The following is a 12,100-nucleotide window of genomic DNA, read 5'->3' as shown; positions in this document are numbered from 1 at the left end:
GGCTATGGTTACTCAGTACTGTTCAAATGTTTCGAGAGTTGAAAACAACGATCGCGTGGGTTTTTAGACAAGAGAAATAGAAATATAACGAAAAAGGATTTCGCTGAATCGGGAGGCAGGAGACATTTCGCACAAGGGTTAGAGATATTTTATTCGCTGAAATCAATATTCAGCGAATTGGTAATTTTGGTTATTTTATTAAGAAATCGCTGACAAAGTATCCTAATCCCCGTGGTTATATACCATTTCTCTATTGTATTCGTTCTCTTACATCATGGTCTTCACGTTACGGTCACACAAGCATTACTTACCCTTATGGGGCTCCGACACAAACTGCTGGCCTGAACACGGACGACACGGAGATACGACAAGGTCATGCAAACAGTGAAACAAAGTCATAAAAAAATGCTTGTGTGACCGTAGCGTGAAAAATTACAGCTAGGCAAGAGACCATAATGTAAGAGAACGAATCCCCAGTATTAGGGTATGTTCCAATGATGACGTCCGTGAAAGCTATTTTTAGAACAACAAGTTATTTTTAGAAAGCGCGTCTTACGCGCGATCACATCTTGAGCGATGTGAACCGGCAAAGGATGTTTTGGAGATCTTTTTGACCGAAAATACCTTCCTTTTTTACGAACGTTGTGAAAATGATCTTCAGAGTACGCTGGATCCAATCAACCGTTTCTGGGACATTGAAACGCATAAAGTGCGTGATTTTAGGGTCGGGGATCAACTTCCCCTGTAAACGTTTTCACTGCTGATTCGCAAATTATAAAACAACAATCAATCATAATCTGTGTTTACAAAACACAATTTTCTTCCAATTCCTTTTTCGATATTGTGGTTATTAAGACAGGTATTTGACAAATAAAAGATTTCAAGTCTTTATAATAAAGTAATTCTTATACCAGTGACAAGGGTTTCTTGAGTGACATGATTTCTGAACATTTGCGTGAAGAATTGAAATTCATTTATCTAAAAATATTGTAAATCAAAGAAAAATAAAGGCCTTCTTGTATTACAATACATAACATAGACTCTGAGAATGCCTAGGTATTCTATCTCACCGAATTGCAGAGAAAAAGAACTTTTTAGGAGTCAGCCTGATGCATCTTGAATTCCAAATTCGCCTTCTCCCTCGACGTCTTCCCGTTCAATTATTAATACAGCATTTAGATAACTTAACATTAACTTAACAGATACCAGGACACCATCCTACGGGTAGTATTGTGATCATGAGCTATGAGGAGCAGCTAAAAGGATGAAAACAGGTAGCGAACGAAGTAAAGAAGTGCAGAGGGAAAAAAATTGTTGTGAAATTGATGTAGCTCGAGGTGCCCATAACCAAATATGGCGCGACGAACCATATATGGATGCTATGATCATATCAAACATATTCCCCACGGATAGTGTCCTTCGTATGCATTGCCTTATATGGGCATTGATGCCCATATTTAGAAGAGCTAAAGTTTTCCCGCTCCCTGATCTCCAGAAAACATGGTGAAAAATGCTGATTCCTGTCAATTTGAGACTCGAGGCAAACATGTGTCAAAAAAAACTTTATCGCTTGGTCAAATCTTTATCACACAAGCCTTGAAAAGCCCTTAGGCCCAGGCCTCCAAGAGATTGGCCGAGCGAGTTTTAAGGTCACCCAAATATTGATATGTTGACAAGCTCGCGCCATCTAAAAATAGCTTTCATGGACGACATCGTGGGCCGCAGGGCTTCGTTCTCTTATATCATGGTCTCTTGAGCTGGGACAATAAAACAAAAATTATCATTAGGTGCGTAGCTAGAAATGGATGCAAGTAATAATGACCTCACTTGGACGTAAACGCAAGCGCAAAGCACGTAATTGTCCGATTCTAACGCAAGCGAAAGCGCAAGAGAACGCAACTGCTTGATTTTCTTGCGCTTGCGCTTTCGTTTGTGTTTGCCCGATATTCACTTGTGCTGCTCTTTCGTTTGCGCTGACGCTTGCGTCCTAGTAAGAACCAACCTCTAGTCCCCCCCAAGCCCCTTAGTCCCCCCCAACCCCCTTAGTACCCCCCCCCAACCCCCTTTTCCTCGGCCTAAAAAATCAAACCCACAATCTCACCGCTCTCGGTGGATGATAGCTATATGCGCGCCTGATCATCAACACAAAAGAGTGCGCAAAACAACAAATAAGTAACGATGTAAGCTAACTCTCGATATTGAAACAAGATACATCGAGTGTCTCTTCATATTTTTATTGAGCATTTAAGGGCTGCAATTATATATAAACTAGACCCTTCGCACAGGGTTGACTGGGATACCTGATATCTGCAATTTGTTTGGGCCCTTTGTTGTGAGATGTATGACAAAGATGCTACTCCCCACCACCTTTGGATATAATAAAAATATATGTATAATCTTGTTTTTTATTGTAAATGCCATATCACAACACTGATTGGGGCAAGAAGCATCATCTCTTGAAGTAGGGATGGCAGGGTAGAGCGACCGGCTGTTTTCTGGTCTTTGCCGTTCTTTTTTTCTGTATCCCCTTCTCATATCTTCAGTATGCAGGCTTTTTTCCCCATCAAAATCCACAAAGCCGGCAAAATCTAGCCGGTAAAAAAGATTGTTGAACCCTTTTTAGGAGTCAGCCTGATGCATCTTGAATGTTGAAACCTGGGTGGACTTGAGGTGTGCTCCATTTAAGTAGATGGGGCTGATTGTCCTATCTTTTGCAATGTAAAAACCTTAGAAATACTTTACCCGCAGCAGAGATAAAACCAAAATAAAATTCAGGAAAAATGAGAATGTGTTTGAAAATTGCTTAGTATTTCTTAAACATTTTTTTGGTTCACTGCCCTCAATGTGCTATCACTTAGGGGTAAATTTATTTTAACACCCAAAGTGAGGCAAAATTGTATTTTAACAATATAATATAGATTTAATTTATTATTTCATTTATGTAAGGGCAAAGTAAACAACAATATCTATTTATGCTATCATATTGTTTAAACACTTTTATTTTGAAGTAAATGAGAGGGCTATAGAATATCCAGACTTGAAGTTATAGCATATATATATCATTAACAGCACAAGAAAGACAACACAATGCTCTAGATTTCATTGAAAATGGTCCATAAAATTAAAATTACATTCAATGAGGCATAAAGTTATTTTAGGAAGAAAACAAAAATTATCTAAAGGAAGGACCAAAATACCAAACAAACAAAAAAATAAGTAAACACTAAAATACCAAAATAATTTTTATAGTTTTACATATCTTACACTACACATGCCTACTGACATGTTTACCTCTAAAAAAGTTACCAAACCAAATATTGATGGGAATTGCTCGATATTCTGTTGGAACTTGTCTCAATTTACACATATGCTCTACTTTATTGAAATCTACATGGTGAAAAAAAAACATGACATTCAATGAGAGAGATCAAGATTTTTTATAGTAAGAAAACAAAATTTGTATTATGCTAGGTAGTCGGACAAGTGCCGCGATGTAAGGTAGTCACTTCTTTGGGATTCATACATAGCGATTTGTACGAGACGATTTTCATCAATAAGCTTCAAAATACATCCTCTTCAAAATAGATTAAGTAATAAAGTTAAATACCTCAAGTCGATTCGTGAGAGTCCAGAGAACATTTAATTACGTCTTGACCGGGCCGCATTTGGAAACACGAGTAAAAAAAGCGAAATCAATCCAGCTTGAAATAATTTTGCACAATTACTTGAGACTATGGTAATATATGCAGTAATAAAATCGCGAATCAGGCCTTCAACTGCACAAATAACATGGATCTGAGAGCTGGAATCTCAAAATCAAAGATGGCGGCCATGACACAGTTTTAAATTATGCAGAAGAGATCGACTATGGCGACTAAGGTTTTTGGGTCATTGCGCAACTTTGGCCATATCGCGAGCAGAAAAAAAAACATGTTGCATTTTATGACTGGGTTACCACAGGTATCCCAGTAAAAAAGATCGTGTCTGTTTTCGCCATACGCGAGTATGCGCCCAATATACAAGACGAGAAAAAATGTCATGCGCAGGTGGTATCATCAATTATCACCAACGCACCATACAGTAAATATACAAATATGATGGTTGCAATATTCTAAACTTAACATATATACACGTTAATTTTATCATTGAGAAACATAATATTAGATACATGCAATTTGTTGTTCATCAGATTTGCCCCCATTTTTATGCGAGTTAGATCTTGCGGTGCTGTAAAAACGGGTTAACAATAACGGTAAAAGTAAAATTTATTTAGGGCAACTCTACTTGATTTCCCGTTCAATGGCTGGCTGCAGTGTATGGTATACGTGTTATACCACATGCAGATTTGGTGAGCACCAATTACGTCAAAAAAAATAACAGTTTAGAAAGGGGGTCAGTACCCAGCTCTTACAAGCTGCAATTTGATTGGGCAAATAAACAATATCTGCACCTCGACACAAAGAACGAGAAGAATAGAGACAAAAGAAATCCTTTGTAGAACAAAATAGGAGACAAAGCAGCTGCGTACTTACTCTAGAAAGGCTATATAGGCGTTAGTGATTATTGCATAACAATGAAGTTTCTCGCCAACCATTAATTAGTCATATTATATGGATCTGTCATAAAGGCAAACCTTCCACCAAATAGCAAGGTTTAATGCTGTAACCAAGAAGGCGAAGATGACTAACAACACCGTTTTATTAATCAAGATTGCTCTTATATCTTTCTATTTTCGAGGCTTGTTCACAATTGACCAAACGGCTTACATAAACTCTGATTTTTCTTTTGATAACTTTATTCCCGTTTATGGCAAAATTTTGAATTCATCCATTTTGAAGTCTCTTGACGTGAAATGCTACGGAGATTGCCTTTTCGCCTGCTTGGATGAGTTGAAATGCTTTTCATTCAATATAGCAAATCTGCCAAGTGACCAAGGGTTCCTGAGATGTCAGTTATTGCCAACCGATATGTTTAATTCCAGTTTGGCAGCGAACGCCTCGTTCAGTCACTATAGTCGGGCGGTGAGTACTCACATTTGTAGTTTTTGTTTGTAGTAGATGTAGGTCACAACAAACAAGAAATGCCTCTTTTTCAGTTGAGGCTGAGCCGTTGTTATTTTTGGAGAATTTTAAGGTTGAAAACTTTGTTTTACACACCGGCTGTATGATACGTATGAAGTATCAAAAAGAGAATAACAAAAATGATAAATAACAATAGGACACATTGATTTGTACATTCCGCATCCCTCTGATAAATAAAAATATTTTGCTGGTTTTTGAGCTCGGTATGTTCTTAGAATTTGATGAAATCTCAGTCTAAACGTTCTGATAAAAAAGACATTTTTCTATAACAAATAGAGTGTGCCCAGGCTAAAAGTATAAAACCGATGTTCCCGATTGTAATTGACTAAGCCGATTGAATCTTTTATGGTCTTTCGAATTGGCTCTTTAACCTCAGATCAAGGGTTTTCTTACGATTTCAAACAATTCTTGATTATTTTTATCTATAATTTCTTTTCTATTGGCGTAATTTGATATTTTTCTTTAATGCTAATAAATTCAGTTTCTTGCCAACCATTAATTAGTCATATTATATGGATCTGTCATAAAGGCAAACCTTCCACCAAATAGCAAGGTTTAATGCTGTGACCATTTCAATCAAGAAGGCGAAGATGACTAACAACACCGTTTTATTAATCAAGATTGCTCTTATATCTTTCTATTTTCGAGGCTTGTTCACAATTGACCAAACGATTTCAAAGAGTTCTTGAATATTTTTATCTATAATTTCTTTTCTATTGGCGTAATTTGATATTTTTCTTTAATACTAATAAATTCAGAGCTTCTGTTGCTTTTTTATTTTTGTTATGTGAGCATTTTCCCATCGGAGAAATCTGCTTGCTTCTGCACACACGAGTCGTTCTATAATCAATATAAAAATAAAGATGGTAAAAATAAAGGGGTAAATTATATATACTGATTTGCCTGTTTTTTTAAAGAGTCGTCCCCGAGGGTTCTTAGAGGGGTTTCTTAAGGCTTACACGCTCCTTCATTGATGACGGAACTTTGTAGACCGTTGCTAAGGTGAAGCCTTAGTATAGATCACATGATGACATAGGAGCCCATCTAATGGTAGGGTAACGCGATTTGCGATTAATTATTTGGTCCTTTTTGAAGGTGAAAGTTGATGAATTCGAAACCTTTAAATTTGGACCTAATTTTCAGTCATTTATTCTGATAACTCGAAATCAATACAAGACTAGCTCGACTATTTTTATTTTCCACTCGTCAACCGGTAAACTAGAACATTTACGCCTCAAAAATACAAAATAGGCAATTTTGATTGTTATTTTGGTTGCTTATTATCCTTGAGTAAATTCCGTAGATAAAAATTTAAGATTATTGAATTTTATTGTTTATTAATATTAAAAATGCGCCAAAGTCCTTAGCCATCGAACGGAATAAATTATTCTACTAGATTCTATTCCTTTTTTTTGTCGCACTGCACGGCAAGGGCAAAAAACGGATCTGTTCCGCAGCCCGTTTTTTTGCTGGCTGGGGAGATGTTAGACCCCTCGGTTATTGCTGGGAAAAAAATCCAAATAGTTGATGGTTCTGCTGGCAAATTTGTGGAGTCGAACAAGTTGTGCTGGGAATTTTTGGGGTCGGCTGCAGCGGATGCCAAGGGAAAATAATCGTCCCGACCGGTTATTTTGGCATTTGCTAAAATGAATGGTCACTCCTGGTAAAAAGGAACAGACAATTTTTCCTAGCAATTTTTTAAAATGGATATTTTTGGGATCAGAACATATTCAAACGTGGAAATATGCCATTTGAACGTGTTTCGGTAAGGGGGCTCGTTGTATGCCCTTGGCAGTGATTCTATTCCGCTTTTTGTCAAGTGATTTGAGAGCGGTTTTAAGGATACATTCATTCAGCTTTAAAATGATATATTATTCGCAATATTTCGTGAAATATTCGCCCGTCAAGACGCATTCTACAAGAGCCGGTCGGCGACCCTTTCCACTATCCTTAAATAAAGAGATTGACCAGGTTACCTGGTGACTTGGCTAAAACAAGTACATACCTCAAGCTTAAAGGCTTCGTAACTTTAGCTTTTCTCGCTGTAATTTCTATTGTTTTTTTTTTTTTTTTTTTTTTTTTTCAGGATCCCTGCGTTGTGCATCCCTGCCCTTCACGAGGAGGACAATGCGAGCGACTCTATGACAAGTCATTTATGCCGTACCGATGTGTTTACGGTACGCCTTAAGAACATAACTCACATTACAATGCGAGCGACTCCATGACAAGTCATTTATGCATACCGATGTGTTTACGGTACGCCTTAAGAACATAACTCACATTACAATGCGAGCGACTCTATGACAAGTCATTTATGCCATACCGATGTGTTTACGGTACGCCTTAAGAACATAACTCACATTACAATGCGAGCGACTCTATGACAAGTCATTTATGCCATACCGATGTGTTTACGGTACGCCTTAAGAACATAACTCACATTACAATGCGAGCGACTCTATGACAAGTCATTTATGCCATACCGATGTGTTTACGGTACGACTTAAGAACATAACTCACATTACAATGCGAGCGACACTATGACAAGTCATCTATGCCATGCTGATGTGTTTACGGTACGCCTTAGAACATAACTCACATTAAAATGCGAGCGACTCTATGACAAGTCATCTATGCCATACCGATGTGTTTACGGTACGCCTTAAGAACATATTACAATGCAAGCGACTCTATGACATGTCATCTATGCCATACCGATGTGTTTACGGTACGACTTAAGAACATAACTCACATTACAATGCGAGCGACTCTATGACAAGTCCTCTATGCCGTACCGGTGTGTTTACGGTACGACTTAAGAACATAACTCACATGACAGTGCGAGCGACTCTATGACAAGTCATCTATGCCATGCTGATGTGTTTACGGTACGCCTTAGAACATAACTCACATGACAATGCGAGCGAATCTATGACAAGTCATCTATGCCGTACCAATGTGTTTACGAGACGCCTTAAGAACATAACTCACATGACAATGCGAGCGACTCTATGGCAAGTCCTCTATGCCGTACCGATGTGTTTACGGTACGACTTAAGAACATAACTCACATGACAATGCGAGCGACTCTATGACAAGTCATCTATGCCGTACCAATGTGTTTACGAGACGCCTTAAGAACATAACTCACATGACAATGCGAGCGACTCTATGGCAAGTCCTCTATGCCGTACCGATGTGTTTACGGTACGACTTAAGAACATAACTCACATGACAATGCGAGCGAATCTATGACAAGTCATCTATGCCGTACCAATGTGTTTACGAGACGCCTTAAGAACATAACTCACATGACAATGCGAGCGACTCTATGGCAAGTCCTCTATGCCGTACCGATGTGTTTACGGTACGACTTAAGAACATAACTTACATGACAATGCGAGCGACTCTATGACAAGTCATCTATGCCGTACCGATGTGTTTACGGTACGCCTTAAAACATAACTCACATGACAATGCGAGCGACTCTATGACAAGTCATCTATGCCGTACCGATGTGTTTACGGTACGCCTTAAAACATAACTCACATTACAATGCGAGCGACTCTATGACAAGTCCTCTATGCCGTACCGATGTGTTTACGGTACGACTTAAGAACATAACTCACATGACAATGCGAGCGACTCTATGACAAGTCCTCTATGCCGTACCGGTGTGTTTACGGTACGCCTTAAAACATAACTCACATGACAATGCGGGCGACTCTATGACAAGTCATCTATGCCGTACCGATGTGTTTACGAGACGCCTTAAGAACATAACTTACATGACAATGCGAGCGACTCTATGACAAGTCCTCTATGCCGTACCGATGTGTTTACGGTACGATTTAAGAACATAACTCACATTACAATGCGAGCGACTCTATGACAAGTCATTTATGCCATACCGATGTGTTTACGGTACGCCTTAAAACATAACTCACATGACAATGCGAGCGACTCTATGGCAAGTCATCTATGCCGTACCAATGTGTTTACGAGACGCCTTAAGAACATAACTCACATTACAATGCGAGCGACTCTATGACAAGTCATCTATGCCGTACCGATGTGTTTACGGTACGCCTTAAAACATAACTCACATGACAATGCGAGCACTCTATGGCAAGTCCTCTATGCCGTACCGATGTGTTTACGGTACGACTTAAGAACATAACTTACATGACAATGCGAGCGACTCTATGACAAGTCATCTATGCCGTACCAATGTGTTTACGAGACGCCTTAAGAACATAACTTACATGACAATGCGAGCGACTCTATGACAAGTCATCTATGCCGTACCAATGTGTTTACGAGACGCCTTAAGAACATAACTTACATGACAATGCGAGCGACTCTATGACAAGTCATCTATGCCGTACCAATGTGTTTACGAGACGCCTTAAGAACATAACTTACATGACAATGCGAGCGACTCTATGACAAGTCATCTATGCCGTACCAATGTGTTTACGAGACGCCTTAAAACATAACTCACATGACAATGCGAGCGACTCTATGACAAGTCATCTATGCCGTACCGATGTGTTTACGAGACGCCTTAAAACATAACTCACATGACAATGCGAGCGACTCTATGACAAGTCATCTATGCCGTACCGATGTGTTTACGAGACGCCTTAAGAACATAACTCACATGACTGCTAGAAAACAAGCGGCATAGACTACTCCGCAGAAATCTCAAGTTAAGAGGGTTTGAGGCTTCCTGTGTTTTCTTGGACAAGAGGGAGTAGAAAAACGCCGAGAAAATCCTTTCCAGTTCCCAGCCACTAAATCTTTCTAGAGATGCCTCAATTATTCATCATTGGGATTCTCTATATATTTCTTTTAGCTCTTGGAAACCAACACATCATTGTATACACTGAAAACCCCTCATTATTTTTTGGTATCGATTCATAGAAAATGTAATATTTGCTAATTATTTCTGTGACGGACAGATAAGACGTGCCGTGAGATCAAGGCCGCAGACCCGTCCGCTATCAGTGGCGAGTACACTCTTACTTTGAACGGTACCGAACCAATGATGGTCCAGTGTGACATGACGGCCCGCGAGGGAGTTGGCGTGACGGTGGTGAGTCACGACAGTGAAGCCCGGACCCTCGTCAAGGCAGGTGAGCCTCCTGGTGCATACCGGCGTGACGTGACATACACTGGCGTGACTGTCGCGCAATTGAAGACTCTCACTGGCAGCTCTATGTACTGCGAGCAATTTCTCAAATACGAATGTTTCGGCTCGGTTCTTTATAAAAATTCAACGGGTCTCTGGTTTGGCTGGTGGGTGTCACGGGATGGAGCTAAGGTGACAACGTGGGGTGGCGCACCCGAGGGCAGTAACATGTGCGCATGCGGGGTAGCAGATACGTGTGTTGTGAAGGGGACGAGGTGTAATTGCGATTCTAACTCCTTGAGTTGGAATGAAGATGGCGGCATGCTGACATTCAAGGATCTTCTGCCTGTGACTCAATTGCGATTCGGCGACACGGACTTCAACTCTCAAGAGGAAGGATATCATACTCTGGGAAAACTCATGTGTCACTGAGAGGGGACTTCGGGCATGGACAATATGGTTTTGTCTAACCTATTACCAGTGAGGAGAGATATCAGCAACACTTTTACACTAACTATTACAGGCGCATGTCCAGAGGGAGGGAGGGGGGGAGGGGGGATCGAGGTTTCCGGACACCACCCTGCCCATGTGTACTGAGATGTTAACCACTGAAAACATTTGACGATTGGCAAATTCGTCGATTAATTTTCCATGTATATTGGGACAAAGGGTTCTTACGACTTGTTATCCAGGGCCGGATGTGGGCGTGGTCCGAGCCGGCCCCGACCCCCTTTTTTCCGATTTTTGACTTAAAAAAAAATAACAATACAGGAAGAACATTGAATCCGCTCCCCCCTTTCTTGAAACACTTGCTTCGCCCCCCCTCCCTCCCTCTTTTGGAGCTCCTGGATCCGCCCCTATCGGAGCTATTAAGGATGCCATTTTAAGCTCAACAGTTCTGCTAAAAACGATTGGTTTTCAAAAAAGGGCACTGGTATGTGAATGTCAACTAAAACTTAACCACTGAAGTAACACACGTCTGGCAATCTCATGTACAACCGAGAGGATAAAAATGAAAAGACGATACTCTTTCTAATTACAAGTATAATTAAAAAGTAAATATAATCTAGAGCTTTATTGAGTACAATTTTCATTAAAAGGTAAATATTAACAATGGCATTTCACTTAACACTTCAAGTGAATTGTGTGCCATAGAGAGCTGAATATAAAAAGAGGATATGAATAACATAGTAATGCTATACTATCTGTAATGTGTCTTAGAGAGGTATACAACCAAGACCACCATATGTACATGATACAAGGAAAAGCACACCAAGCGTGATTTTCTTGGATATGCTAGAGTATTCACGCGATGATAAAACAGTACTCCGAGATGTTATAAAACAAAACCCTTTTCTCAGTGAACTTAAGTGCCTATGAAAGTTGGATATGAAGTCTTTAAAGTGCCCCTAGCATCAAATTCCAGTAACTTGTTTTTAATATTCACTTTTCTTGAGATGGAGAATAGGTTAAAGAGTTTCAATGATATCAGAAAAAATCTCGAAATTTGACCATAAGCAAAGATACAAGCGTTTAAAAACAGCTCTTCACAAGTTGACCCCATAAAACGAGCCCGCGCGCAGTGAGAACAGCGGTAGCTTGCATCAAGCTAGAATGTGCAAGAAATTTTCTAACTAAACGCTTTTCAGGGGATGTTAGCAATTAAAAATTGCCAACATCGTACGATAACTGATACCCCAACTTGAAGAATTTGATTCGTCCCTGCTTTTGTTAACTAAAAAACTGTTTTTTGTAAGCACATTTTCCCTTAAAAATAAGGGGAAATGCCGTAAATAAAAAACACACACAATTTGACAGCTATCTCGGATATATTTTATTTATAATTATACAGATGATCATATTGAATAAGAAAAATGATGATATT

General features: G+C 39.5%; 1 protein-coding gene and 1 long non-coding RNA gene across 2 annotated transcripts; one reads left to right on the top strand and one right to left on the bottom strand.

Moving 5' to 3' along the window:
• Positions 1-4,594: 4,594 nt before the first annotated feature.
• Positions 4,595-11,280, top strand: LOC5520072 (contactin-associated protein-like 2). The gene is made up of 3 exons (XM_032365082.2): positions 4,595-5,021; positions 7,168-7,258; positions 10,046-11,280. Exons 1-3 carry the CDS (start codon positions 4,680-4,682, stop codon positions 10,645-10,647), a joined length of 1,035 nt encoding a protein of 344 aa, XP_032220973.1. The 5' UTR covers positions 4,595-4,679; the 3' UTR covers positions 10,648-11,280.
• LOC125561290 lies at positions 5,801-7,575 on the bottom strand. Its single transcript, XR_007307320.1, has 2 exons — positions 7,087-7,575; positions 5,801-5,921 (listed from the first exon to the last, which is right to left on the bottom strand). It is a non-coding gene; the product is annotated as an uncharacterized LOC125561290 (long non-coding RNA).
• Positions 11,281-12,100: the final 820 nt, after the last annotated feature.

This window comes from Nematostella vectensis, chromosome 3 (assembly GCF_932526225.1).
Source record: "Nematostella vectensis chromosome 3, jaNemVect1.1, whole genome shotgun sequence".
In the NCBI taxonomy this organism is placed as follows: domain Eukaryota; kingdom Metazoa; phylum Cnidaria; class Anthozoa; order Actiniaria; family Edwardsiidae; genus Nematostella; species Nematostella vectensis.
Note: the sequence above shows the minus strand (reverse complement) of the source record. Positions and strands in the feature narration are given on the sequence as shown.